This window comes from Mandrillus leucophaeus, unplaced genomic scaffold, assembly GCF_000951045.1.
Source record: "Mandrillus leucophaeus isolate KB7577 unplaced genomic scaffold, Mleu.le_1.0 Scaffold7, whole genome shotgun sequence".
NCBI classification, from domain to species: Eukaryota; Metazoa; Chordata; class Mammalia; order Primates; family Cercopithecidae; genus Mandrillus; species Mandrillus leucophaeus.
In genome coordinates this window covers 8009377-8037210 of record NW_012107585.1, presented here as the reverse complement: position 1 = coordinate 8037210, position 27834 = coordinate 8009377, and the positions used below count along the sequence as shown (strand labels likewise).

At 43.6% G+C, this 27834-nt stretch overlaps 1 protein-coding gene across 1 annotated transcript in view; it reads left to right on the top strand.

Annotated features, from left to right (window-relative positions):
- Positions 1–27834, top strand: part of CLIP1 (CAP-GLY domain containing linker protein 1) — a 148540-nt gene that overhangs the window by 81832 nt on the left and 38874 nt on the right. Inside the window, exons 15-19 of the mRNA XM_011964502.1 lie at positions 2359–2524; positions 2623–2838; positions 11319–11435; positions 13797–13903; positions 20437–20557. Of these exons, the coding sequence (XP_011819892.1) occupies positions 2359–2524; positions 2623–2838; positions 11319–11435; positions 13797–13903; positions 20437–20557 (727 nt within the window). The remainder of the gene's footprint in view (positions 1–2358; positions 2525–2622; positions 2839–11318; positions 11436–13796; positions 13904–20436; positions 20558–27834) is intronic.

Sequence of the window (27834 nt, the reverse complement as noted above, 5' to 3'; positions counted from 1 at the left end):
GGAGGCTGAGGCAGGAGAATCACTTGAACCTGGGAGGCGGAGGTTGTGGTGAGCCGAGATTGTGCCATTGCACTCCAGCCTGGGCAACAAAAGCAAAACTCCGTCTCTAAATAAATAAATAAATAATAAAAAGGAAGAAAGGGAGGGAAACTGAAGCTTACTGGGGTGAAGCCTGAGGTTTCAGATCTGATCAGTCTGGTCCCAGAGCCCCTCCTGCTCTTAATAACTGCATTGTAGGCCAGGCGCAGTGGCTGACGCCTGTAATCCCAGCACTTTGGGAGGCCAAGGCGGGCGGATCACAGGTCAGGAGTTCAAGAATAATCTGGCCAACGTAGTGAAACCCTGTCTCTACTAAAAAAGTGCAAAAAAATAGCTGAGTGTGGTGGTATGCACCTGTAATCCCAGCTACTCTGGAGCCTGAGGCAGGAGAATCATTTGAATCCGGGAGGCAGAGATTGCCGTGAGCCAAGATTGTGCCATTGCACTCCAGCCCAGGCAACAGTGCAAGACTCCGTCTCAAAAAAAAAAACAAAACCAAAAACTGCATTGTACTTCCTCAGTGCTGAAGTTTCCTCTGTCTTAATATCTGTTCTTGTCTTTATTTGGAATTCTTGTTGCTTTGATCTTTTTCTTTTAATAGCTGTCATATAAAAATCAAAGAATTTATAAGGCAAAGATTTATAAATTAAGTCTGTAGGCATTAGACTTTTACTTCTTAAAAGTGTTAATACCTGCAGAGTTCTATTTATTAAGACATCCAGTCTTTCACCCTCACACAATTCTGCCCGCACTGAGTGGTGGTCAGGCCTTGGTTGGGCAACTTTGGTCAAACTTGCCTTGAGGTGGTGCTGCTGCCCAGGTAGTGGTGGCTCAGTGCCTTCAAAAAGCTCCATTTTTGTAGGTGTTTTGTGGATGTAAAAGCCAGAAGTGCCCCCAAGTTTCCCTCTCGTATCTGTGATTCATCTGATAGTCTGTTTTCTTGGTCAACGTCCCATGTTTTTTTTTTTTTGAGATGGAGTTTCACTCTTGTTGCCCAGGCTGGAGTGCAGTGGCGCCATCTTGGCTCACCACAGCCTCCGCCTCCCAGGTTCAAGCGATTCTCCTGCCTCAGCCTCCTGAGTAGCTGGGATTATAGGCATGCGCCACCACGCCCTGCTAATTTTGTATTTTTAGTAGAGACGGGGTTTCTCCATGTTGGTCAGGCTGGTCTTGAACTCCCGACCTCAGGCGGTCCGCCCACCTCGGCCTCCCAAAGTGCAGGGATTACAGGCGTGAGCCAATGTGCCGGCCCCCCATGTTTTATATACATGTTTTTGTTCAACCACGTGGTCTCTTTAAAGTAGAACTTCGAGTTATTGTCATTTTTGTATCTTCTGTCCTCCAGAAGCACTAGAATGAATTTTTGGTTATCTAGTCTGCTAAAATTTTAAAATACTCATTTCCTTTATTTTATTTTATTTTATTTTATTTATTTTTTGAGACAGAGTCTCACTCTGTCGGCCAGGCTGGAGTGCAGTGGTGTGATTTTGGCTCACTGCAAGCTCCACTTCCCAGGTTCATGCCCTTCTCCTGCCTCAGCCTCCGGAGTAGCTGGGACTACAGGCACCCACCACCATGCCTGGCTAATTTGTTGTATTTTTGGTAGAGATGGAGTTTCACCATGTTAGCCAGGATGGTCTTGATCTTCTGACCTCATGATCCACCCGCCTCGGCCTCCCAAAGTACTGGGATTACAGGCATGAGCCACCGCACCTGACCTCCTTTATTTATTTTCAATTGAGACGGAGTCTTGCTTTGTTGTCCAGCCTCGACTGCAGTGACGCGATCTTGGCTCACTGCAACCTCTTTCTACCGGACTCAAGCAGTTCTGCTGCCTCAGCCTCCTGAGTAACTGGGATTACAGGCATGCGTCACCACACCCAGCTAATTTTTGTATTTTTAGTAGAGACGGGGTTTTACAATGTTGACCAGGCTAGTCTCGAACTCCTGAACTTAAGTGATTTCATCTTGACCTCCCAGGTTACTGGGATTATAGGCATAAGCCACCACACTTGGCCTCATTTCCTTTAATAAGTTTATTTTTCACTCATTTTTCCTTTTTAAATTATTGATGTAAAATAGTAAACCTTCACAATTATAGTAGTTGTTACTGTAAATAATGTATTTGTAACTGTCATAATTGGTAAAATGATTAGGCAAAGCATTTAAAAATTTCTTGCCTAGTTCAGATGTTATTAATTACACATAACTTTAAAAAATAATTACTACAGTTGTTGTTAGTAGTATATTTTAATATAACTCTGAAATTTAAAACATTCTTATGAAAAATCTGACACCTTATGTTGAAACTTTTTCTAGATATGTAGAAGAATTACAGCTAAAACTTACAAAGGCTAATGAAAATGCAAGTTTTCTGCAAAAAAGTATTGAGGACATGACTCTCAAAGCTGAACAGAGCCAGCAAGAAGCAGCTGAAAAGCATGAGGAAGAAAAGAAAGAATTGGAGAGGAAATTGTCGGACCTGGTAAGGAGAGACTCAGTGGGTCTGTTGGCTGGAAAGGAAGGCAAGGGGTAGTACACACATGGGCAGATGACTGATTCCCTCACTCGGGGTCTCTGCAGGAAAAGAAGATGGAAACGAGCCACAACCAGTGTCAGGAGCTGAAAGCCGGGTATGAGAAGGCCACTTCTGAGACAAAAACCAAGCATGAAGAAATCCTGCAGAACCTCCGGAAGACGCTGCTGGACACAGAGGACAAGCTGAAGGGCGCACGGGAGGAGAACAGTGGCTTGCTGCAGGAGCTGGAGGAGCTGAGAAAGCAAGCCGACAAAGCCAAAGTACGTGATGCAAGAGAATTTCCTTGTGCTGTAGCTTGCCTGAGCTCTGTGTCAAGGCAGGAAGGGTGCTTAGAAAGCAGCATCCAGTGGGACAAGTTACGATGGCCTCTACAAACGTTACCCTTCTGAGTGCGTGGGTGGTACGTTACGTTTCCTATGGCTTCAAGTGTTTTGTGCCAGCTGCCATTCCTTCTCAGGGACGGTGATGGCGGCCGGTCTTTCCTGGAATGGTGTGTGTAGCTGTCACCCCCGTGCTGCTTGTTTCCCAGCCATCACAAAGGTTCTTCCATTGCCTGAGCTCTGCTTGCCTGCTTGTTCCTCTAATATTGGCCATGCTTATTGCCGCCTTGCACTAGGGTTAGGAGAGACATTGCAGTAAAGCAAGAGGCAGAGGTCACATGAAGCAAGCAAGCAAGGAATCAGGACTAGAGAGAGCCTGGTTGGAGGAACAGAGCTCTTCCAGGAAGAGTTAGAACTGAGAACTCCACAGAGGGCTTTTGTGTGTCCCCAGGAAGGTACCGTGAGCTTATTGACGAGGAAGCTGGATTCAAGGGCAGGGAGGAAACACCCTGTTAGTAGATAGAACAGAACTTGATATGTTGGATTTCATTTTATGGTTTCAGGATTGTATCTGTGCCCAATATATATTTTTTACTTTTTCTTTTTTTTTGTAGAGAGTGGGGTCTTGCTATGTTGCCCAGGCTGGTCTTGAACTCCTGGGCTCAAGCAATCCTCCCATCTTGGCCTCTTAAAGTGTTGGGATTACAGGTGTGAGCCTCCGTGCCTGGCCTGACCAGTATATTTTGTGACTCTGGTAACTTCACGAAGTTCAACCTTCCCACTATTTAACCTTTTATTGCTCAAAGGAAAGTAAATATTCGTCTTTATTTATTTTTTATGTGTTTTGGGAGTTTAGTAGAAAGAAATGATAAAAAAGCATATTAGGACTTGAAACCAGTCTCATGAAAAGCCTCTTGCTAACTAAGTGGACGTGACATGGTGTGTGTGCGCCGTGCATGTCATCTGGGAGGCCCATATTCTCCCTCTTCTACAGCTGATAGTTGAAGATTTCTCTTCTTTCTGTGAAATACCTCCAGTTTTGTGAGCCATTTAACACTAGATACAATTCCCAGATCTTTTGTCTTTGTGGTTTCCTTTATCTGTGCAGACTTCAGGTTTTTTCTGTATTTTCTTTAAAATGCTGCAGCCTGAGCAAACCACAGCATTGTAGAAGCTGATGCAAGGTCTCCTCCGTTTTTGTTTGTTTTTTGAGACAAGGTCTCACTTTGTCACCCAGGCTGAGTGCACTGGCACAATCATGGCTCACTGCAGCCTCAGCCTCTCGGGCTCAAGTGATCCCCCTGCCTCAGCTTCCCAAGTGGCTGAGACTAAAGGCACGTGCCACTACACCTGGCTAATTTTTAATTTTTTTTTGTAGAGACAGAGTCTCGCTATGTTGCTCAGGCTGGTCTCGAACCCCTGGATGCAAGCGATCCACCTGCCTCAGCATCCCAAGGTGCTGGGATTGCAGGTGTGAGCCATCATTCCTGGCCAGTCTCACTAATTTTGTTGGTTGGTTTTGTGCAAGGGTCACTGAGTTAAAATGCCAGGACTGTTCCCCTCCAAAGTTGTCTGGTATCTGATTTCAGTGGATCTTAATCAGTCCCAGACTCTTTGGAAAAATCTAATGAAATCTACAGATATTTTTTCGGGAAAGTTTATGTGTGCACTCAACAAGGTTCATGGAGCCCATGAAGCCTCCTTATTCCCTACTTTTAAGAGCCAGTGGGCTATAGCTGTGCTGCCTAATACAGTAGCCACCAGCCATGTGAGGCCATTCAAGTTTAAATTTGTAGCCAGTTCTGGTGGCTCACACCTGTAATCCTAGCACTTTGGGAGGCTAAAGTGAGCGGATTGCCTGAGCTCAGGAGTTAGAGACCACCCTGGGCAACATCATGAGACCCTGTCTCTACTAAAAATACAAAAAATTAATCGGGCGTGGTGGCACGCACCTGTAGTCCTAGCTACTCAGGAAGCTGAGACAGGAGAATCCCTTGAGCCTGGGAGGTGGAGGCTGCAGTGAGCTGAGATGGTGCCACCACACTCTGGCCTAGGTGACAGAGTGAGACTCTGTCTCAAAAAAAAAATAAAAATAAAAACCTTAATATGGAAATATATGCGGTCTACATTATTTTCTCTATTTTTGTATATGCTTAAAAGAGGATCGCTTGAACCTGGGAGGCAGAGGTTGCAGTGAGCTGAGATCGCGCCACTTCCTTCCAGCCTGGGCCACAGAGTGAGACTCTCTCCAAAAAATAAATAAATAAATTTAAATTTGTTACATTTTAATTAAAAATTTAGCTCCTCAGTTGCACTCACCACATTTCAGGTGCTCAGTAGTCCTAAGGTCACCATGATGGGACTGCAAATAAGAACATTTATATCAGCCGGGCATGGTGGCTAATGCCTGTAATCCCAGCACTTTGGGAGGCCTAGGTGGGTGGATCACTTGGGGTCAGGAGTTTGAGACCAGCCTGGCCAACATGGTGAAACCCTGTCTCTACTAAAAATACAAAAATTAGCTGGGCGTGGTGGTGGAGCCCTGTAATCCCAGCTACCCGAGAGGCTATGGCATGAGAATGGCTTGAACCCAGAGGCGGAGGTTGCAGTGAGCTGAGATTGCACCACTGCACTCTAGCCTGGGCAATACAGCGAGACTCAGTCTCAAAAAAAAAAAAAATTTATATCATTGTAGAAAATTCTGGACAGCACTGTTATAGACACTGTGGTCAAATTATAATTCAGTAAATTAAAAAAAAATCTATTCATTTTAGTCACCAAAGCCTAGAAATTAGGCTGTAGTTTTTAAGTTATATGTGATATTAGGACTAAATCACTCTCAGCCCAGTGGCTGTCCTTAAGTAAGGTTCTGCGGTGAGTTTGGAAGGCAATAGTTTATTTTCCCTTGTTATGCCCCTTCCTTTTTTTTTATTAAAATGTACTGACTTTTTGTACTTCTTTTAATTGTATTTTTAAAAATTCTTCTATGAATCCTTTCTGTATTCAAAGTAATTCGATAATTGGAATGGCAAGAAAGAATCTTTTGCCCTGATATTAAAATCAAGCTACTGTTTTTGTCTTCTAGGTAGCTACTGGGAATAATTTCACAAGTTGTTTCAAAGATAAAATAAGCTAACAGATAAAGAAGCACTTTGCAAAGCTACTTTTGACTTATCTTTTTATGGGCTCTGTTTAGTTTCTTTCCCTTGTTATTCAGATAGTTTCTATAAAGTTTATTGTAGAAATTGTAAAGGTTTTATCATTTAGGTTACATTAGGTTATTTGGGCTTGCATTTGTCTGCTTGATTTCATTTTTGTTTCCATTCTTTCCATCTTTTGTTTCTGTAGTCGCTAACTTATTTGTTAACATCAGCCAAAAAAGAAATTGAACTAATGTCAGAAGAGCTGAGGGGTCTGAAATCAGAGAAGCAGCTTCTTTCGCAGGAGGGAAATGATTTAAAGTTAGAAAACGGTTCACTTTTATCCAAGCTTGTAGAATTGGAGGCCAAAATAGCTCTACTTCAGGGAGACCAGCAGAAACTGTGGTCAGTGAATGAAACTCTTAATTTAGAAAAGGAGAAATTCTTAGAAGAAAAGCAAGATGCTGAAAAGCATTATGAGCAGGAACATCTCAATAAAGAAGTTTTGGCTGTTGAGAGAGAGAAATTGCTTAAAGAAATCAATGTTGCACAGGAAGAACTCTTGAAGATCAATATGGAGAATGACTCTTTGCAAGCTTCCAAGGTGAGCATGCAGACGCTCATCGAAGAGCTCCAGCTCAGCAAAGATGCTTTGATTGCTAAGACTGAGAAGGACCAGGAAGAAAGAGATCACCTGGCGAACCAGATCAAGAAACTTATTACCGAAAACTTCATCTTGGCCAAAGATAAGGATGACATCATTCAGAAGCTGCAGAGCTCTTATGAGGAGCTAGTCAAAGATCAGAAAGCTTTGGTACAGGACATTGAAGATCTCACAGCTGAGAAAAAGTCAGCTTTAGAGAAACTGTCCAATCTCGATAACACGTGCATAGCCTTAAAGGTGGAACGAGATAATGCTCTTCAGAACAACAGAGATCTGCAGTTAGAGACGGACATGCTGCTGCACGATCAGGAAAAGCTGAATGCTAGCCTCCAGGCCGCTCTCCAGGTCAAACAGCTGCTCCGCTCAGAAGCCAGTGGGCTCCGTGCACAGCTGGATGATGCCAGCAAGGCCCTGAGGAAGGCAGAGCTGGAGACCATGCAACTCCAGGCCACAAACACAAGCCTCACGAAGCTCTTGGAGGAAATTAAGGCCAGGCGGGCAGTCACAGACTCTGAGTGCATCCAGCTTCTGCATGAGAAAGAAACCTTGGCTGCCTCTGAGAGAAGGCTCTTGGCTGAGAAAGAAGAACTTTTAAGTGAAAATAGAATCATCACTGAAAAACTCCACAAATGCTCAGAAGAGGCTGCCCATACTGAGATGAGCCTGAATGAGAAGATCACTTACCTGACTTCCGAGAAGGAGATGGCTTCTCAGAAAATGACTAAACTTAAAAAGCATCAGGATAGTCTCTTGAAAGAAAAATCCGCACTGGAAACCCAAAATGGAGTTTTACTTGCAGAGAGAGAGAACTCCATCAAAGCTATAGGAGACCTCAAAAGGCAATGTGATCAAGAGTCTGCAAACAGAAGGATAATTGTGCAAGAGAATATGAAACTCCTCGGTAATATTGACGCTCTGAAGAAGGAGCTTCAAGAGAGAAAAAACAAAAACCAAGAACTAGTGGCCAGCAAGTGCGACCTCTCTTTGATGCTGAAAGAGGCTCAAAATGCCAAAAAGAATCTGGAAAAAGAACACACTCACATATTGCAAGCAAAGGAGAGTTTGGATGCTGAACTTAACACGTGTTGTTCCGAGAAGAACATTTTGCTGAGAGATAGCTTGAACCTGCAAGAAGAGTGTCAGAAATTAAGCGAGGAGATCCAGGAAATGCAGCAGTCCTTAATCCTGGAACAGGAAGCCAGAGCAAAGGAGAAAGAGTCATCCTTGTACGAAAACAATCAACTTCACGGGAGGATGGTGCTTCTGGAGCAGGAGGTGGAGGAGTTAAGAGTGTGTATCGAGGAGCTACAGTCCGAGAAGTTTGTGCTACTTCAAGAGAAGACCAAATCGGAGCAAGAAGTGGCAGAGATAATTGAGGAGAAGGAACTGTTGACTGCAGAAGCAGCTCAACTTGCTGCCCATATAAAGACTCTGAAAAGTGATTTTGCTGCCTTGTCCAAATCCAAGGCAGAACTGCAGGAACTGCACAGCTGCCTCACCAAGATTCTGGATGACCTTCAGCTGAACCATGAGGTGACCCTGGCCGAAAAAGCCCGGGTGATGCAAGACAACCAGAACCTCCTGGCTGAGAAGAGTGAAATGATGCTGGAAAAGGATGAGCTCCTGAAGGAGAAGGAAACGCTGGCAGAAAGCTACTTCATCCTTCAGAAAGAGATCAGCCAGTTGGCCAAAACCAACAGCCATATTTCAGCCAATCTCCTAGAATCTCAAAATGAAAACCGTACTTTGAGGAAAGACAAGAACAAGCTTACTCTTAAAATTAGAGAGCTCGAGACTCTTCAGTCATTTACGGTAAAGTGAGAGGGTCAAGTATTGAGCACCCAGACTGTTTACTAACACTGTGCACTAACTCAAGTGGTGTAGGTCATCTTTCTTCATTTCTGCTTATGGAAATCCACCTCATTAAGTCAGTTGCTTATATGTCTCAAGCTGTTCGTTATAGTCTGAAAGGGGGATTCTTTATGAAGTATCTCACTGTAGTAGTCTCTCCCCATTTGAAAAAAATTGCAAACTGTGAATAAAAAGGATTTATTTTTTAATTTAAGGAGGAACTTTGTGAAAAAGCTAACTGTGGTTTCTTAAAGGCTTAAGAGCAATAGTGAAATAAGGCCAGGCGCAGTGGCTCACGCTTGTAATCCCAGCACTTTGGGAGGCTGAGGTAGACAGATGACTTCTGTCCAGGAGTTTGAGACCAGCCTGGACAACATGGCAAAACCCTGTCTCTACAAAAAATGCAAAAATTAGCTGGGCTTGGTGACACATGCCTGTAGTCCCAGCTACTCAGGAGGCTGAGATGGGAGGATTGCTTGAGCCCAGGAGGCAGAAGTTGCAGGAAACCGAGATCATGCCATTGCACTCCAGTCTGGATGACAGAGCAAGACCCCATCTTAAAAAAAAAAAAGCCGGGCGTGGTGGCTCACGGAGGCTGAGGCGGGTGGATCATCTGAGGTCAGGAGGTCAAGACCAGCCTAACCAACATGGTGAAACCCCGTCTTTACTAAAAATACAAAAATTCGCCAGGCGTGGCGGCGTGCACTTATAATCCCAGCTACTCAGGAGGCTGAGGCAGTAGAATCACTTGAATCCAGGAGATGGAGGTTGCAGTGAGCCGAGGTTACGCCATTGCACTCCAGCCTGGGCAACAAGAGGGAAAAAATCTGTCTCAAAAAAAAAAAGCAATAAATTGGCGCATATTGAAATATAGGGTCTTCTGTTTGGCTTTTAACTCTTTCATTGTGTCTATCCATTTGGAGTTGGAAGATTCCATTAAAATCTTCATGGCTGATAATTGGATAGGGAAAATTGCAGAATTTTCATAAACTTTATTAGACCAATAAATTATAAACAAGTGCCTAAAAGAAATTTATTTATTTATTTATTTATTTATGTTTTAAGACAGAGTCTCGCTGGGTGCAGTGGCTCACGCCGGTAATCCCAGCACTTTGGGAGGCTGTCGCAGGTGGATCACGAGATCAGGAGATGAAGACCGTCCTGGCCAACGTGGTGAAACCCCGTCTCTACTAAAAATACAAAAATTAGCAGGGTGTGGTGGTGTGGGCCTGTAGTTCCAGCTGCTCGGGAGGCTGAGGCGGGAGAATCACTCTAACCGGGGAGGCGGAGGTTGCAGTGAGCTGAGATTGCACGGCTGTACTCCAGCCTGGTGACAGAGTGAGACTCTGTCAAAAAAAAAAAAGAAAATCTCGCTCTGTCACCCAGGCTGGAGTACAGAGTACAGCGGTGTGACCTTGGCTCACTGCAACCTCTGCCTCCCAGGTTCACGCGATTCTTCTGCCTCACCCTCTTGAGTAACTGGGACTATGGGTGCATGCTGCCACACCTGGCCAAGCTTTGTATTTTTAGTAGGGACTCGGTTTCACCATATTGGCCAGGCTAGTCTCAAACTCCTGACCTTGTGATCCACCTGCTTTGGCCTCCCAAAGTGCTAGGATTACAGGCATGAGCCACTGTATGTGGCCTGTTTATTTATTTATTTTTTTAGAGGTGGGAATCTTGCTGTGTTGCCCAGGCTGCTCTCAACCTCCTGGGCTCAAGCAATCCTCCTGTCTCAGCCCCCTGAGTAGCTGGGACTATAGGCACATGCCACCATGCCTAGCTATATTTTCATTTATTTTTATATCTAACTTTTTTTTTTGTTTGTTTTGAGACAGAGTCTGGCTGCGTTGCCAAGCTGGAGTGCAGTGGTGCAATCTCGGCTCACTGCAACCTCCACCTCCCAGGTTCACACTATTCTCCTGCCTCAGCCTCCCGAGTAGCTGGGGCTACAGGCGCCCGCCACCACGGCCAGCTAGTTTTTTGTATTTTTAGTAGAGATGGGATTTCACCATGTTGGTCAGGATAGTCTCAATCTCTTGACCTCGTGATCTGCCCGCCTCGGCCTCCCAAAGTGCTGGGATTACAGGCGTGTGCCACCGCGCCCGGCCTATATCTCACTTTTTATAATTAATTTTGATAGCAGCTAAGAATTTGTCTCCATATGCATCTTTTTATTCACAGCCGTGTTTTTATTCATTACCCACAACTTGCATTAAATACTTCTCATTAAACACTTGAGCCTCATGTTAGAAGTGCCCAAATAATTTTTATATTTATTTGAAAAACTCTCAGCCTAAATTTGAGTGACTTTAAAAGTCCCAGATTTGAAATAGCAAGGATAATATTTTAAGCTTATAATAAAAAATATGATTCCAAGAAATTCAGCTATATTAGGATGTTATTCATTGTTACCTCCGAACAGTCTCTCAAACTTAAGTCAGAATGAAGGGAGCATGCTTGCCAGTGTCATTTGGAACTTTCATTGGAAGATGTATGTTTAGAGGTTCTGAAAACATGCAAATTGCATAACAATTGACATTGAAAAATGGCAGGAAAGAGTCTGTATATTCTACTTTAGAGTAAAGACCTTTCCTGTCCTGGTCTGTCTGTTTCAGCACTGGATTGGTGACTGATTCACCCTCTCTGTGTGCCTCCCTTACCCACACAGACACTGAGTGCTGCCTGAACGGCACAGCCCGATCCTCACCTAACGGTGTTGGCAAGGGGTGTCCTCATTTCTCACAGTGTTTCCTTGTATTTAGGCTGCTCAAACAGCGGAAGATGCCATGCAGATAATGGAACAGATGACCAAAGAGAAGACTGAGACTCTGGCCTCCTTGGAGGACACCAAGCAAACAAATGCAAAACTACAGAATGAAGTAATCAGATTTAAATAGCTTTTTATACAAAGAACAGCTTACCAACTTCGTGGAATGTTTGATCACTAACTCAGGATTGCTTATGTTTTTGAAGTGTGACCTTACACAGGTTTGAAATGCATTCCAGAGTCATGATAATCTTAAATAAAGTGTATCACTTCATTACTTATTAGGATCAACTTTACAAATTGAGGAAAAAACCCTAATAGTGTGGCTTTCTAAGATGACTATTTAGTGATAGCACTAGTGAGAAGAGCTACTGATGGCCTGCTCTAGCTTTTGTATCCTTTAACTTACATCACACACATCGTTTTTTCTCTTCCCTTTCCCAACTTTGAGCCACTAAGTTGCGTTCCTCAGTCCTGAGTCTGATGTAGGCCTTTTCTTGGCCCATTTCAGTACTGATTTCCTTTTGTGTCATCTTGAATGAGTCACTTTTGGAGCAGGGACAAATATGTGGCGTCAAGATATTTTGATTCTGTCCACAAGTAGCATTTCTCCTCCTCTTTGGATTTCCCTGCTCCCACCCTCCCAGCTCATACCAACCCTTTGTTTGGAAAGCCGTTATCTAAATCCTAAGCCGACTGACGCACCAAAATGGTTATGTGAAGTCCTGTGCAACTTCAGATGCTTTTTTCGTTGTTGTTGCTTGTTTTTTGTTTTGTTGTCATTGTTGTTGTTTTGAGACGGAGTCTTGCTCTTGTTGCCCAGGCTGGAGTGCAAAGGCACAATCTCGGCTCACTGCAGCCTCCGCCTCCCGGGTTCAAGTGATTCTTCTGCCTCAGCCTCCTGAGTAGCTGGGATTACAGGTGCCCACTACCATGCCTGGCTAATTTTTGTATTTTAAGTAGAGACGGGGTTTTGCCATGTTGGCCAGGCTGTTCTTGAACTCCACCTCGTGATCTTTGCCCGCCTTGGCCTCCCAAAGTGCTGGGATTACAGGTGGGACCCACCACGCCCCGCCCAGATGCTTTTAAAAGTAATAGGCAGGTAAGACATTAAGGAAGGAAATCAAGGGGTAGGCGGTGGCCAAACTGAGGAGCCACTGTCAAGACTAGTCCTTCTCACTGTGGAGGTCAAGAATCAACTTCTCAAAGGTGATGAACATTTGGAGGTAATGATATGGTAAATAACAACAGTTCACGTAGAAGGAAGCACATTTATAGAACTGACAATCCTAAGAGAAGATGACTTAAGCTAAAAATATAAAAGCTTTAAAAAATCATAGCTGTTAATCAAAATTAAGAGCTGAAGTAAGTGAGAGGATTTTAGGGAATGTGTGTAACTTGCAGCAGTGGAACCAGGGGGAACTGTGTCGTTCTGTAACAGATCCCTTGGTGTCTTTGTTACAGCCAGAATTCAGGGTTGGATGAACCATGTTTTCAGACACATTGTGATACTTTATTTTTCTTGTTTTGTTAATCTGGAATGTTCGGTGTTAAAAGGAAGATGGTAGTTGTAAAACTAGCAAGACACTTTCTAGGACTCCTGACTGGTGGCATGGGGCATGGCAAAAGGAGCTAGCTCCCTCTTCTGCCTGTAGGAGACAACTTCTCAGGGCCCAGAAAGCCAGCATGGCCCCAGGAGCCACCTTGAGGAATGGAGGCCCACATTAGCTGCCATCCTTGGTGGTGGCTCCGCACCTAGAGCTCCAGCCACCTGCCACAGCCTATGATCAGTCACATCTCCACTCATCCCAGTGACAGCTCTGGCTTTCCACCAAGGGCCAGGCCCTCCGCTGGCTGCATCCCCGTGGGCCAATGATGGAGCCAAATGGGTGTAAGTGCCCTTCAGTCCCACAACGTGACTTTTTCCTCTTCAGGTTCAAGTTCAGATGGGTTACTAAATTTTTTTCCAATCTACAAATAATTTTGATTCAAATAAATAATTTTTGTAATGAGGACTATGTAAATCTGGTAGTGACACTGAACAATATCATATCCTAAATCACTAATCTCTGGGAAAAGAAAAGGGTTTCTTTTCATTACGAAGAATAATCCTTGCTGATGTAATTGCTTTGCATTTTATTTCTTGTTTTTAATGAATCATATTTGAATAGCAAGTTCTGTGATAAGTGCTGAGAATTGTACACAACATGAAAGAAAACTTTACTTCTCTGTAGCAATTTAGTTTGACATTTTGGCCAGGTGTACAGGATATGTCAGACTAAATGTAAGGAGGAGGTTTGCAGTTTGTAATAGACTTGTCATCTGTAATCTCTTCACCCAGGAGACTTTTTTTTTTTTTGCAAGTGACTAATTTCATCTGTCTTTTCAGTACACACTTTCATGAATAATTTGTTCATTCATGTCATTGGAAAATGAAATAATTTCATCAAGCTTTTTTCTCTTGGTCTTTAAGTTGGACACACTTAAAGAAAACAACTTGAAAAATGTGGAAGAGCTGAACAAATCAAAAGAACTCCTGACTGTGGAGAATCAAAAAATGGAAGAATTTAGGAAAGAAATGTAAGTTTCTCTCCTTTGAGAAAAAAATACGGAATTTATTTTAAATTGAAAACGTGGACACAATGCTAATTATTTTAAAAATATTTGAGAAGCACATAAACGTATGCCAACTCTATTGCATACCCTAGAAGTAACATCAGTAACCGCTATGAAGTCAGAACCACAGCTGAGTTAAAGGATCAGAATGAAATGTGTACTGGCTGATGAGTTAAGCTGGGGATTCAGATGTGATTTTGGACTGGGTGTGGTGGCACGTGCCTGTTATCCCAACACTGGGAGGCTGAGATGGGTGGATCACTTGAGCCCAGGAGTTTGAGACCAGCCTGGACAACACAGCGAAACCCTGTTTCTACAAAAAATATAAAAATTAGTTGGATATGGTGGTGCATGCCTATTTGCCAATTACTCGGGAGGCTGAGGTGGGAGGATCGCTTGAGCCTGGCAGGTTGAGGCTGCAGTGAGCCGTAATCGTGCCACTGCACTCCAGCCTGGGTGACAGAGTGAGATCCTGTCTCAAAAAAAAGAAAAGAAGTGACTTGAAAGCCTTGAAAGTACAAGCAGAATGTTAACATTTGGTCTTGAACTTCTGACCTCAAGTGATCCTCCCGCCTTAGCCTCCCGAAGTGCTGGGATTACAGGCGTGAGCACTGCACCTGGCCAGCCAATCTTAACATTTGGAAATGTCAGACCCTTTATTAGCAAGTCCCTCAAAACTCTCTTTATAGTAAAAAAAAAAAAAAAAAAAAAAAAAAAAGTAATCAAACCATCTGGCATGCAAATGAAATGACCAGCATTTTGGAAGGCTTTAAAATTAAGATTTACACATCAGTTTGTTACATGGTTTCAGGCAGACAGACTGTTCATACTTCCTTTGTTGATGCTAACTCAGTTCTTGCCTTTCAAGTTTGGCTAGTGTGGTTATTAGAGATTGGCATTTTCTGACATTTTAAAGGATGGTTACAGTGTATATTTCATTTGATCTTCTGTTAACTACACTGTATCAACCGTATTAACCTAAAACGCTAAAGCTAATTCACCTGGTGAACATTTGAATGTGTCTTTTTCTTTCATGGTAGGTACAGTTAAGGTAGGAAGCATAAGAAGGTGAGTATATATGGTCCCTGCCCTTCAGGGGTTTGTGTCTTTTATTTCCAATCCTAATACATAGATGAGATTCAAACAAAAACAAAAGCATCAGTTCCAAACTGCTGTTTTAAGTCACCATCCTCAATACTATTTGTTGATTGAGCTTGGATTAAGCTAGCACATGTGTGGTTCTTCTGAGAGTTTTAAAATTTTCCTGGGAAGAATCTGATCTGAGCTGCTCCTGCGAGGAGATGTACAGCTTGTGATGTCAGCGATTTTCTTCCTCGGTCCTAGTTGAAATGGCGGGTCTCTAGATGATGGGATTATGTTTAAACAGTTCCAACAATTTCACTTCTGCAGATTTATAAATTTACAATTATGATTATGGTCATCAGGGGAGGCTTCAATTTCCTTGGCCTGCCAACATCAAATGACACAAATAGAAGATGGGTCACCATGACAGGAAAAGCAAAGTCATTTGTTGTAATGTGACAGTTCTATTCATTCAGGAAGCGGGGTGCAGGTACAGCTTAGGATTTCTTTTCTGGTGACACGAGTCATTTTGCAAACCTGGAGGGCTTTGGGGCATCAGGTTGAATTCCTGCGATGTGTCCCACGGGCAGCTGGTAAGGGAGTGTGTGAACTGCCATGGGAGACTCCCTCTCCAGCCTCCGCTGCCGTAATCCCACCATCGAACTCCCTGGGTCCTACTAGGTGTTGGAGGGGCAGGGCCAAGTGGACCTGGCCAAGAGGGTTCGTGGGGTTTAGATAAAATTCCACTTTCCTGCAGTACTACTTACGAGTCCTTTGTTGTTTTTATTTGTTTGTTTGTTTGCTTCTCAGAGAGAGTCTCACTCTGTTCCCCAGACTGGAGTGTAGTGGTGTGATCTCTGCTCACCATGATGTCTGCCTCCTGGGTTCAAGCAATTTTCGTGCCTCAGCCTCCCAAGTAGCTGGGATTACAGGCGTGCGCCACCATGCCCGGCTAATTTTTTTGTACTTTTTTTTTTTTTTTTGAGATGGAGTCTCACCCTTTAGCCCAGTCTAGAGTGCAGTGGTGCAATCTCGGCTCACTGCAACCTCTGCCTCCCGGGTTCAAGCGATTCTCCTGCCTCAGCCTCCTGAGTAGCTAGCTGGGATTACAGGTGCCTGTCACCATGCCCATCTACTTTTCCTATTTTTAGTAGAAACGGTTTCATCCTATTGGCCAGGCTGTACTCGAACGCCTGACCTTGTAATCTGCCCACCTCAGCCTCCCAAAGTGCTGGAATTACAGCCGTGATTCACTGCGCTTGGCCATTTTTTTGTATTTTTAGTAGAGATGGGGTTTCACCATGTTGGCCAGGCTGGTCTTGAACTTCTGGCCTCAAATGATCTGCCCACCTTGACCTCCCAAAGTGCTGGGATTACAGGCGGGAGCCACTGTGCCCGGCTCTTAGGAGTCTTGTTGTGGTCATTACTAGTATTCCAGTGAGATCACCCTTTAATGTTCAGAGTCCTCACTGAATCCTATCATGTCACCGACCCTCAGTGTGGCGCTGATTTCACCTTTATGAAGACAAATAGTTTTTTGGTGTTGTTGTTTTTGTTTTTGTTTTTTTGAAATGAAGTTTTGCTCTTGTTGTCCGGGATGGAGTGCAGGGGCATGATCTTGGCTCACCATAACTTCTGCCTCCTGGGTTCAAGTGATTCTCCTGCCTCCATAGCTGGAATTACAGGCACACACCACCATGCCCAGCTAATTTTGTATTTTTAGTAGAGACGGGGTTTCTCCATGTTGATCAGGCTGGTCTTGAACTACCAACCTCAGGTGATCCGCCCTCCTCGGCCTCCCAAAGTGCTGGGATTACAAGCATGAGCCACCGTGCCTGGCCGGGTGACATAAGTTGTTTCTGTGACCTCCTCCTTCGAATTATTCCATTGGCTAATAAAAGCTTAGCTGAGATCGTGGCTCCAGCTGCTGTCATGCTAGCCCCAGCCTGTGCTGAGCTGTTCCTGGTGCTGCACTCCCCAGACCTCTGATCCCTGAACACATTTGGGTAGGGAAGAACCGGATCCCAGAGCAGAAAGAGCCTGGGCTGCTTTGGATTTTCTACCTTTTTTCTGCCCCAACAGACCTGAGGGAATCAGATCTTCCTGTTAGTGACTTGGCACAATATGCCTGGGACTGTTAACAGGAGGGAGGAACGGTGGGAGACACGCTGGTAGCGTTCCATGGAAGCCAGCGCAGGAGGTGTGGGGAGTAGGTTGAAAAAACCCCTGCCCCTGATGACCAGTGGCCCCCTGGTCTGGTTTCTAGGGCCTTCTGCTGTAAGAGGACTGTGTAATGGGAACAGTGCTTCTCAAAACAAAGCAGTCACTTGGCTCCTCCTTAGTCTTATTCCTCAGAGCTCAAAGCTGGAGAATGAGCAGCCACTTACTTCTTCCGTGGTTTAATGTGTGTGGGGTTTTGCGTGTCCTCTGGAGCTTTTTTGGTGTTTCTCTTCACCTAATAGGACTGTGGTTACTGGAGAAAAAGGGGACCAATATAGACACAGGGTTTCTTTTTTTTTTTTCTTTTTTTGAGACAGGGTCTCACTCTGTTGCCCAAGCTAGAGGACAGTGGCAGCAGTCTCAGCTCACTGCAGCCTCCACCTCCCGGGTTCAATTCATCATGCCACTTCGGCCTCCCAAGTAGCTGGGATCACAGGCATGCACCACACCCAGCTAATTTTTGTATTTTTAGTAGCGATGGGGTTTTGCCATGTTGGCCAGGCTGGTCTTGAACTCCTGGCCTCAAGTGATCCGCCTGCCTCAGCCTCCCAAAGTGCTGGGATTACAGGCTTGAGCCACTGCGCTCAACCACCAAAGGGGTTCTAATAGGAACCACTCCCTCTAGAATATCACCCTTGCCCCTGGAAACCAGCACTTGTAACTGAATGTTCTTTTCCTGTGTGCCACTTACAAGTCTGCTTTTAGGAAAGCTCTTGCTTGATTTTGGTTAGCCAGCTCCTATTTTCAGTTGTAAATCAACAATGAAACAGTTTCTTGTGTATAATTTTGGATCTTAGGGAAAAAAGGGTATAAGCAATCTAATTTTTGTCTTTACTCACCTAGCACAGTAGTAAATGTACAATACATTTAGCGTGATAATAGATTTATGATGGATTCATAAGTAAAATGTTTGCATGTCAATATTAACAATGTTTGTCTTTAGTTTTAAACCTAGTCTTTTCTGCGTCAAGATATCTTGTCATGTAGAAAGAAAAGTAGCTTCTTTAAAAACCAGTAGAAATATTTTTGTAGCTATTTTGAGAATCATTCCTTGAGTATTTCCAGAATTTGGGTTATTGGAGCCTCTTTCCTCTATGAAATGGATTCACCCGCTACCCACTAAAGAAAAAACGAAGTGCTCTAGGTCTGAATCACGACTGAAGTCATCTGCCAACTGCAGCTCCTGTTCTTGTGGTTTTGCTGCGTACTGGCTTTATGATTTGGGGCAAATCTGTTTACTTCCTGGAGCTTCAATCTTCTCATTAAAACATAAATAACATTAACTTCCTTGGGCTTTGAGGATTAAATGAGAAAATGGAAGCATTTTGTAAATTTTAAAACAATAATTTTGGCCGGGCGTGGTGGCTCACACTTGTAATCCCAGCACTTTGGGAGGCCGAGGTGGGTGGATCATGAGGTCAAGAGATCCAGACCATCCTGGCCAACATGATGAAACCCCGTCTCTACTAAAAATACAAAAATTGACTGGGCACGGTGGCACATGCCTGTAGTCCCAGTTACTCAGGAGGCTGAGGCAGGAGAATGGCGTGAACCCGGGAGGCAGAGCTTGCAGTGAGCTGAGATCGCGCCACTGCACTCCAGCCTGGTGACAAAGCAAGACTCCGTCTCAAAACAACAATAACAAAAAAAAACCCAATGATTTTGTTTTTATAGGTCAATTCTTTAGGACACTTTGGCCACTTTTAGATTACTTCCTTGATGCATTGTTATAATTTTCCTTCCTGTAGGCTTGAGAGAGGAAGGAACAGGAGTATAAGCGTAGCACTTTGACAGGCCACACACATGCAGACACCATGTAGCCACTCATGAAAGCAGTGACCACCTGGGAAATACATTTGGCTTATGGTGATTTTACCATAAGGAAATCTGATTTGTCAAAGATTGATGGACTTTGGACAGATGAACTTTTGCTGTGATGTGTGTGTATGTGTATGTACATACATATATACATATATATAGAGATTCATATATATGAGTCTCTTTCGTGAGTGACTAGCTGAGGCTAAAATCCCTTCTCAGTTTATCTTCAATTGCTAAATAAACATCTCTGTAAAAAGCCTAATTTAGTGTGCTAAGAGAATTTTTGTGTAGATTTATTTCCCTAAGTCTTCCTGAGGTCATCCCAGTGTGCATATTATAGGTGGATGGAGAAATAAAAATTGAGAAAATCGAATGTGCCGAGAACTGCCACCCATTAGACAATTGAAGTTAAAAATAGATGCGTTCATGCATCAGCAGATGGATTCATACCCAGATGACTTGATTGAGAATTCAGCCATGTATGACAGCTTGCTAAACGGAGTTTAACCAACACAGATGTACTTAAAATTCACAATTCCATCAAAACCCTCTATAACATAAAACTAAGATTTAGTGCTCAAATATTGTGCATATTCATGTATAAAGGATAATGTTTAGGATCTATGTTTTGGATTATTTTAAGAACAAGAAGATGTTTAATAAATATACCTATCCGGTTCATTTTTTTAATGCTGATATTCATGGTATAAGTTAGTAGTCTGTATTATATTTTTATTTGCTTCTTTCAATTATAAATTAGCATTGTGGAAAGACTACTATCAAAATAAAACACCTATTATGTAATTAGGAAACTGTATTTCCTTTGGGCATTCCGCCTCTAGTTGTCCTAAAAATATACTCAGATTTACATCAGCACTTGACTCTGACAGATACACTGGTAAATGGGACCATTGGATTTGTATTTCTTCCAGAAAAAAAAATAAATTATAGATCTGTGCAGTTAGAACAGAGTGCCTTGGCAGCAAATTAAATCACTTTATCAACGAAGTGGGTTTTAGTAAAATCATCTAACGGAAATATTCCTAAAGATAGGAGGGCTGTACCGACTATCTCATTTGTCATTTATTTTATAGCAAAATTCTTTTTTTATGGGGTAAGTGGGTGGTGGGAGGGTGGCCATAGGGTTTATTAGGTTCTGAAAAATGTAATAATTGTGGGTGGCAGTCCTCCTTTTGGGAGGTTGTGGCCATTTAGCCCCTTCTGCATGTAGATAATACTGTCTGCTGTTATTATAGATCCTATCAGGCACGTGACCCAGATATATTTTCTTCAGTGCTGTGAAGCTGGTTGTCTCCCACAGTTTCCTTGCCTGTCTTGTTTCTATGGTAACCCTGCACTCACTGTCCTTGCAGAGAAACCCTAAAGCAGGCAGCAGCTCAGAAGTCCCAGCAGCTTTCAGCATTGCAAGAAGAGAACGTTAAACTTGCTGAGGAGCTGGGGAGAAGCCGGGACGAAGTCACAAGTCATCAAAAGGTCAGTGTCCTTTGGCGAGGGGTTCCAGCTCTGCCATGCTGGGTGCTGCTGCTGTTGGCAGCGTGCTCAGAGGCTACTCGGAGGTCTGCTCGGTGTGGTGGGGTCATTCCAAACGGAATTCCAAGTTACCTGTGCTATGTGTCTCCTTGTTTTCAAACGTGCTGCTGTAGGATTTAGGGTAGGAGAGATTTGAGAGGTCCTTTAAAAAACACACAAAACACTGGAACTTGCAAGCAAGTAGAAAATACGATCTTTATTAGACAATCTTGTAGCTCAACATTTAAATGGAAGGGGACAGTATCTTCTCCCTGCTACTACTTGGATTACAAAATTATTTTTCCCTGAAGATTTTTTTTCACTTTCATCAAAATTGATTTTGAAGAAACAGATTCCAAGAATATAGATTTGGTGTGAGTGTTGGCAGCTGATTTTAAATAGAACTCTGCTTTTGTTTAAATTAAAAAGCATGCTTAAGCCTTTTCTAATGGAACTGTGCATACATGTGCACTTGTGTGCATTGGTAAATATAGAATATATGTTACAACTGGCATGAACTATAAGCAAACCACAACCTATTTGCTTCTATATTTAAATTTCAGAGGTTTCTTACAGAGAAGTTGATTAAACATGGCAACAAAACTGATTTTAAAGGAAGCTGTATTCTGCCTTTTATTCTTCTCTAACAGTTGAATCAAAGTGCTGAATTGTAAGTCACATCTGACTTCGGAGCAGCAGCTTAAAATTACATTTTTAGGAGACTTTTGCTGTGTAGTCATTCATTGTTGCTTTATACTCCAAGGGGAAATTTTTTTTTCCCCCATTATATGTTCCAAACATTAATTCTTACTTGGGATTAGGATTAGTTTGGGGTAATTGTACTGAGTACCCATTGACATTGTGCAATTCGTGGTGAAAGCACTTTTTGGAGAGTTAATTTTAGACTTTAAAATCTTCATTGTTGCTCTCCACAATTTTCTTATTTTGTGAAGGAAATGCCACGTCTCTCCAGACTCCAAGATGATGATGATGCTGTTGTTGATAGTAGCTAACAGTTTTGGGCTCTTGCTATGTGACAGGCACAAATAAGTGCTAGCTATCATCGCAGTCCCTGCCACAATTCTAAGCAATAGCACTATTATTATCCCTATTTGTAAAAAGGGAAATGGAAGCACAGAGATGATAGTAATTCGTTCAGCAGCATTTGGTGACTAGTGTCAAGAGATGTCATCTTCTGATGGGGGCCAAGGGAAGAATCAGTGTGTTGACTTAACTAGGGTCACTGCACTCTCCTTTGATGAGTTTGTGAGAAACTGGAGTTCATGAAGAATGGAAGCCCATTAACCAGCAGGGGTTCTTTTTTCCTGGCACAAGCTAAAACACCTACAGCATTTGGCATCTCCAGCATCAGTGTGTCCACAGGGACTTGGAAGGAGAAGGATGTTGGCTAAGTGCTGAGTCTATTGCCATCTCTTATCGTTTCATTGAACACCTCTGGTAGAGAGAGTGGGTTCCATAAATAGGAGGAACACACAGAGATCATCCTCTTATCTTAATGCTGTGGCCCTTGACTGGACTGATGATTACAGTTCTTGTCTCTGTCACTCAGAACCAGAAGGAATTCAGGAGACATCATGCTTCCTTGTTTAGAATTTCCCACAGTTTCTTTGCCTGTCTTGGGCTCCTCTCCATCCTAGCAGCTCTGTTCTCTTTTGCAGTAGAGATTTCAATTAGCTTCCTACTGAAAAGGTTTTGTGACTAAAAAATGTAAAAATCAGGTACTTTGCGGAGTGTTAGAAAATAATGCCTACAGGAACGGCCAACAAGTGACTTCCTTTTAAAGAATGGGATGGATTCTTATGCCAGTGGTAGTTTCCTGTATGTAACTCAGAAGGAGAAATAATGTATGTGTGAACTAAAATGTGATAGGCTTTCATGATGGAGATTGTGAAAAATATTGATTAGCAAGAAAGATTACAGATCATTCTTTCCATGGTATATATATTTCAAAAGAGTGGAGTGAGCCACCCGTTTAAAGTAACTTAGAAGCAACCTTAGTTTAATGAAGACTGATTAATTCATTGGGCTCTGTTACTCTCTTATTGTATCATCTCCAAGAATTCTATAAAATTTCACTTAGTTGCTTTCTATAGTTAAGTCAAACTATTGATCAACTGTGTTAGAAATGTATTACAGAGCTACAGTATTTGGCAGAAATGCTATTTAAAAAAAATAATCTTAGTTGTAGTACTACAGAAAATTTGCTTTTTCATTCTAAAATCGAGACAGCGGCGACTAGATTGACTTGGGAAAGGTAAATACTGACCCACCACCTAGGTTCTTTCCTGATTCCTTTATTTAGAAGCATCATAATTTGTTGAACTGAGCCGATTGCTTTACCATTATTTCATGGAATCATCACAACCTACCTCAGAGATAGTAGGATTATTTTTAGACAGGAAACGGGCTCAAAAGTGAACTAACGGCTGGGCGTGGTGGCTCACGCCTGTAATCTCAGCATTGTGGGAGGCTGAGGCGGGTGGATCATGAGGTCAGGAGTTGAGACGAGCCTGGCCAAGATGGTGAAACCCTATCTCTACTAAAAATACAAAAATTTAACCAGGCATGGTGGCGGGCGCCTATAATCCCAGCTACTCGGGATATTGAGGCAGATAATTGCTTGAATCCAGCCTGGGCGACAGAGTGAGACTCCATCTCCAAAAAAAAAAAAAAAAAAAGTGAACTAACTTACCAAGGACACACAGATAGGCAGTGGAGGAGCCGAGATTCGAAATCATGTCTGCCTAACTTGAAAGCCTGTTTGTCCAGCTGCTGTTCTATTGTGAGAATAAAACTTTTTTCTGCTTACTTCATGATTATTGTTGTTGAAGGTTTTAAAAAGCTGTGAGCTAGAAATGGGGTAGGTGGGGTCAAACAGTGCTCTAAAAATGGACTCTGAACCCTACTGGTACTTTTTTTTTTTCTACCTCAAATGTTTATTTTGCTTAGAAAACCCAGTGCGTCCCAGAATCTTGCCATTCACAGGTCTGCTTTTGCATCTTTTCTTTTTTTTTTTCGAGACGGAGGCTCGCTTTGCTGCCCAGCTGGAGTGCAGTGGCCGGATCTCGGCTCACTGCAAGCTCCGCCTCCTGGGTTTACTCCATTCTCCTGGCTCAGCCTCCGGAGTAGCTGGGACTACAGGCGCCCGCCACCTGGCCCGGCTAGCCTTTTGTATTTTTCAGTAGAGAAGAGGTTTCACCGTGTTAGCCAGGATGGTCTCGATCTCCTGACCTCGTGATCCACCCGTCTCGGCCTCCCAAAGTGCTGGGATTACAGGCTTGAGCCACCCGCGCCTGGCCGCTTTTGCATCTCTTCTTGTCTCCTTTCCCACTTGGTGAGCGTGTCCTCATTGTTAAAGGCACATCTTGAAGGTCATCGCTTCTGATCTTAAGCAGAGCAAGCTGCTGCCCCTCTGTGGTTAGGTGTGGGCTCTGCAGTGCCCTGACCCTTAGAACCCAGCATTGTGGTCAGCATTGTGTGCTTCTGCTTCTCCTGCTTCTCCCACAGACTGTGAGAAAGTAGGAATCGTATAGTACGACCTGTAGGTTTGAATGAATGCATGGGTGTTTGGTGAGTAACTTGTTTTTAGCTAGGGCCCAGTTTCTGTTTTACAGAAGAAGACAGACTTTGTGACTGCTCTTTCCACTTTTTTAGATGATTCCCTTTACCTCCAGTTTCATAGCTGTATTAGTCAGAGTTCTCTAGAGGGACAGAACTAATAGGATAGATACATATGAAGGGGAGTTGATGAAGGACTATTAACTCACATAATCACAAGGTCCCACAAGAGGCCATCTGCAAGCTGAGGACCAAGGAAGCCCAAAGCTGAAGAACTTGAAGTCCAATGTTCTAGGGTAGGAAGCTCCAGCATGGGAGAAAAATGTAGGCTGGGAGGCTAAGTCAGTCTAGTCTTTTCACATTCTGCCTGCTTTTTTTTTTTTTTTTTAAGATGGAGTCTCACTTTGTGGTCCAAGCTGGAGAGCAGTGGCTCAATCTTGGCTCATTGCAACCTCTGCCCCCTGGGCTCAAGCGATTCTCATGCCTTAGCCTCCCTAGTAGCGCCTCCCTAGTAGCTGGGACTACAGACGCATGCCACCAGGCCTGGTTAATTTTTTGTATTTTAGTAGAGACTGGGTTTCATCATGTTGCTCAGGGTGATCTCGAACTCCTGAGCTCAGGCAATCTGCCCGCCTCAGCCTCCCAAAGTGCTGGGATTACAGGCATGAGCCACTGCTCCCAGCCATCTGACTGCTTTTTATTCTGGTCAAGCTGGCAGCTGATTAGATTGTACCCACCTAGATTAAGGGTGGGCCTGCCTTTCTCAGCCCACTGACTCAAACGTTAAATCTCCTTTGGCAACACCCTCACAGACATGCCCAGGATCAATACTTTTTATCCTCAATCCAATCGAGTTGACACTCAGTATTAACCATCGCAATAGCTTTTGTTGCAGAGTTGTGGTCACCAAAAGCCTGATCACCAACTTAGTGGGGCATTTGCTCTCTGCGTGGCTGATAGAAGCATACAGTGTAAATGCAGGCAGGGTCGTATGGTTTAAGATTAATGGAAACCATACAGAGCATTCGTTTCTTTTTTTAAGAGACAGAGTCTTATTTTGTCACCTGGGCTGGAGAGCAGTGGTGCTATCGTAGCTCACTGCAGCCTCAATCTCCTGGGCTCGAGGGATCCTTCAGCCTCAGACTTCCCAGTAGCTGGGACCACAGGTATAGTCTAGCCTCTATTTTCTTTTCATAGGGAATTCTAAAAATAATGTTAGTTCTTCTATAGAAATAGTCACCTTAGGTAGTCACTTTTGATATGTCTGATTTATCATTTCCAAACCTCACATGTGTTCCACCTTGTAAAGATAGCAAATACAGTGAGCTGTCACTATGGGAACAGAGCTGATTCTCCCCCTGGCTATTTGTAGAATGAGGTTACAGTTTGCTTATGAAAACCGGACAGGGATTAAATGACTCAATACCTGTTTTTCATGAACAGTTTTTCCTGACAGAGGTTACAGCAGATGTGTTATACAGAAAAATTGAGGTTAGCATCTAAATTGATCATGAAGTCACCTGCCATTTAATAAATGAGCCTCAATTCCCAGACATGAATGCTTAGAAAGGGAAAGCTATTTTTAGCTTATTGTGTATTAGTTTGGAAAAATGGTGGTTATCAGCCATCATAATTTTAATCTGGGCTCAGGGACTTCTGGGCAACTAGGGCTGATTGAAGCTGGATCACAGACTCTCTCTCCCTTCAGTACCCAATGCTATGAACACAGTTTTTCTGTATTAAAATATGTGTCCAGCAGAAGCCAACAGAGCCAGTCAACTTCATGCTGTAAACTTTTAAATTGGCACTCAAGTCTGGGCGCGGAGGCTCACGCCTGTAATCCCAGCCCTTTCGGAGGCTGAGGCAGGCAGATCACCTGAGGTCACGAATTTGAGACCAGCTGAGAAACATGGTGAAGCCCCATCTCTGATAAAACAACACAAAAATGAACCAGGTACGGTGGCGAGCGCCTGTAGTTCTGGCTACTCGGGAGACTGAGGCAGGAGAATCACTTGAACCCAGGAGGCAGAGGTTGCAGTGAGCCGAGATCGCACCACTGGACTCCAGCCTGGGCGACAGAGTAAGGCTCCGTCTCAAAAAATAAAAAGTAAATTGACAACCAAGAAAGGAAACAAAATTGTGGTTTGACTCTGACACTTTGTCCCCAGTGTTAAGTGGAAAGGATGGTGAACAGCAAAATCCTAAAAATTTTTACTCAAATTCTCCCCATCCCTGTGCCCAGTCTAGTTTGGAAAAAATTAGACTGAAGAGGTGAGTAGACAGCCTGGGAAAAGTAAAGGAAAAGTTTCCGAGGCTCGATGCCCCTTTGCACCACCGCAGGATTTTACCAACAGTGGGAAAAACTGCCAGTGGTCATTTTCTGTAGCTAGTCCAGCCAACAAACTGCGGCTGACAGGCACAAGGCACTGTGGGTATTTTTCCCAAGTGATAATAAGTCCGCAGTAGGCAGTCTGGGATGGGTACCCCCTCAGGAACGTCTGCACGGAGCTGGCTCTTCCTCCTGCTTGCTGCTCTGCTAGGTGTGTAGTTCTTGTCCGTCTGATCCCCGGTCGGCTATTGTACCTGAAGCATCGCGGAGCTTTCTGGAAGGAAGCAGGGGGAGGACAAGGCAGGGAAACACAAGGGGCTTCTCACATGGGCTCCGTCTTCTAATTTGGGGAAGAAAGTTCACATTTCTGTGATTATATCACATAACCACCTCCAATCACAGGAGAGGCTGGGTTCCAGTCTCTAGGAAGGGAAGGTAGCAGAAGCAGTAGGAGCACTGTGGAAACAGCCCACTGGGGATACGTGCCCCAAGGCTGAGGATGTTCTCCTGTGGGAATGGGATTACCTGTGTTCAGGTAGAGTGAGTGATGTGCACAGAACACTGAAGAAAAAAATCTCAGGAAAGAGATTGCCAGCAGAGTCTATTGTAGCCTCAACTATCCCAACCTTGACTCTATCCAGAAGCCTCTGGCTACAGAAATGTGTCAGTTGTAGTGCTTACCTTTTAGCTGTAGAGGGGTTAAAGATAAAGGCCTCAGATAAGGTAGAAAGGGTGTTGGGGGAAACTCTCAGTATATGTGAGCAAAGGCAAGGTCTAGGTAGAGCCATCCAGAATAAGATGAAGAAATGTATACATTCTGCACCCTAAGAGGGAATGGGAAAGAAGGGAACATCGAGAGCCAGAGAGACACAGGAATTCAGGCCAAGAGAAGCTGTTACCCAGGGAAAATAGTGCCTTGTGTTATGTAAAACTCAAGTTATTTGAATAAAACAACTGTTCAAAGAGAAGATGATAAAATGACACAAGTTTAACAGGGAGATTGAAGAATTAAGGAAACAAATTGAAGACCAAACCACACCAGATCAAGACTACTAAATACATCATAAACAGCAGCCTTATAAACGCTTCTTAAAATATAAAGGAAAGGGCCGGGTGCAGTGGCTCACACCTGTAATCCCAGCAATTTGGGAGGCCAAGGCAGGAGACTGTTTGAGCCCAGGAGTTCAAGACCAGCCTGGGCAACATAGCAAGACTCTGTCTCAAAAATGTATCTATATTTAGGTGACTCAAGCCTGTAATTCAAGCAATTTGTGAAGCCGAGGTGGGCAGATCACTTGAGGTCAGGAGTTTGAAACCAGCCTGGCTAACATGG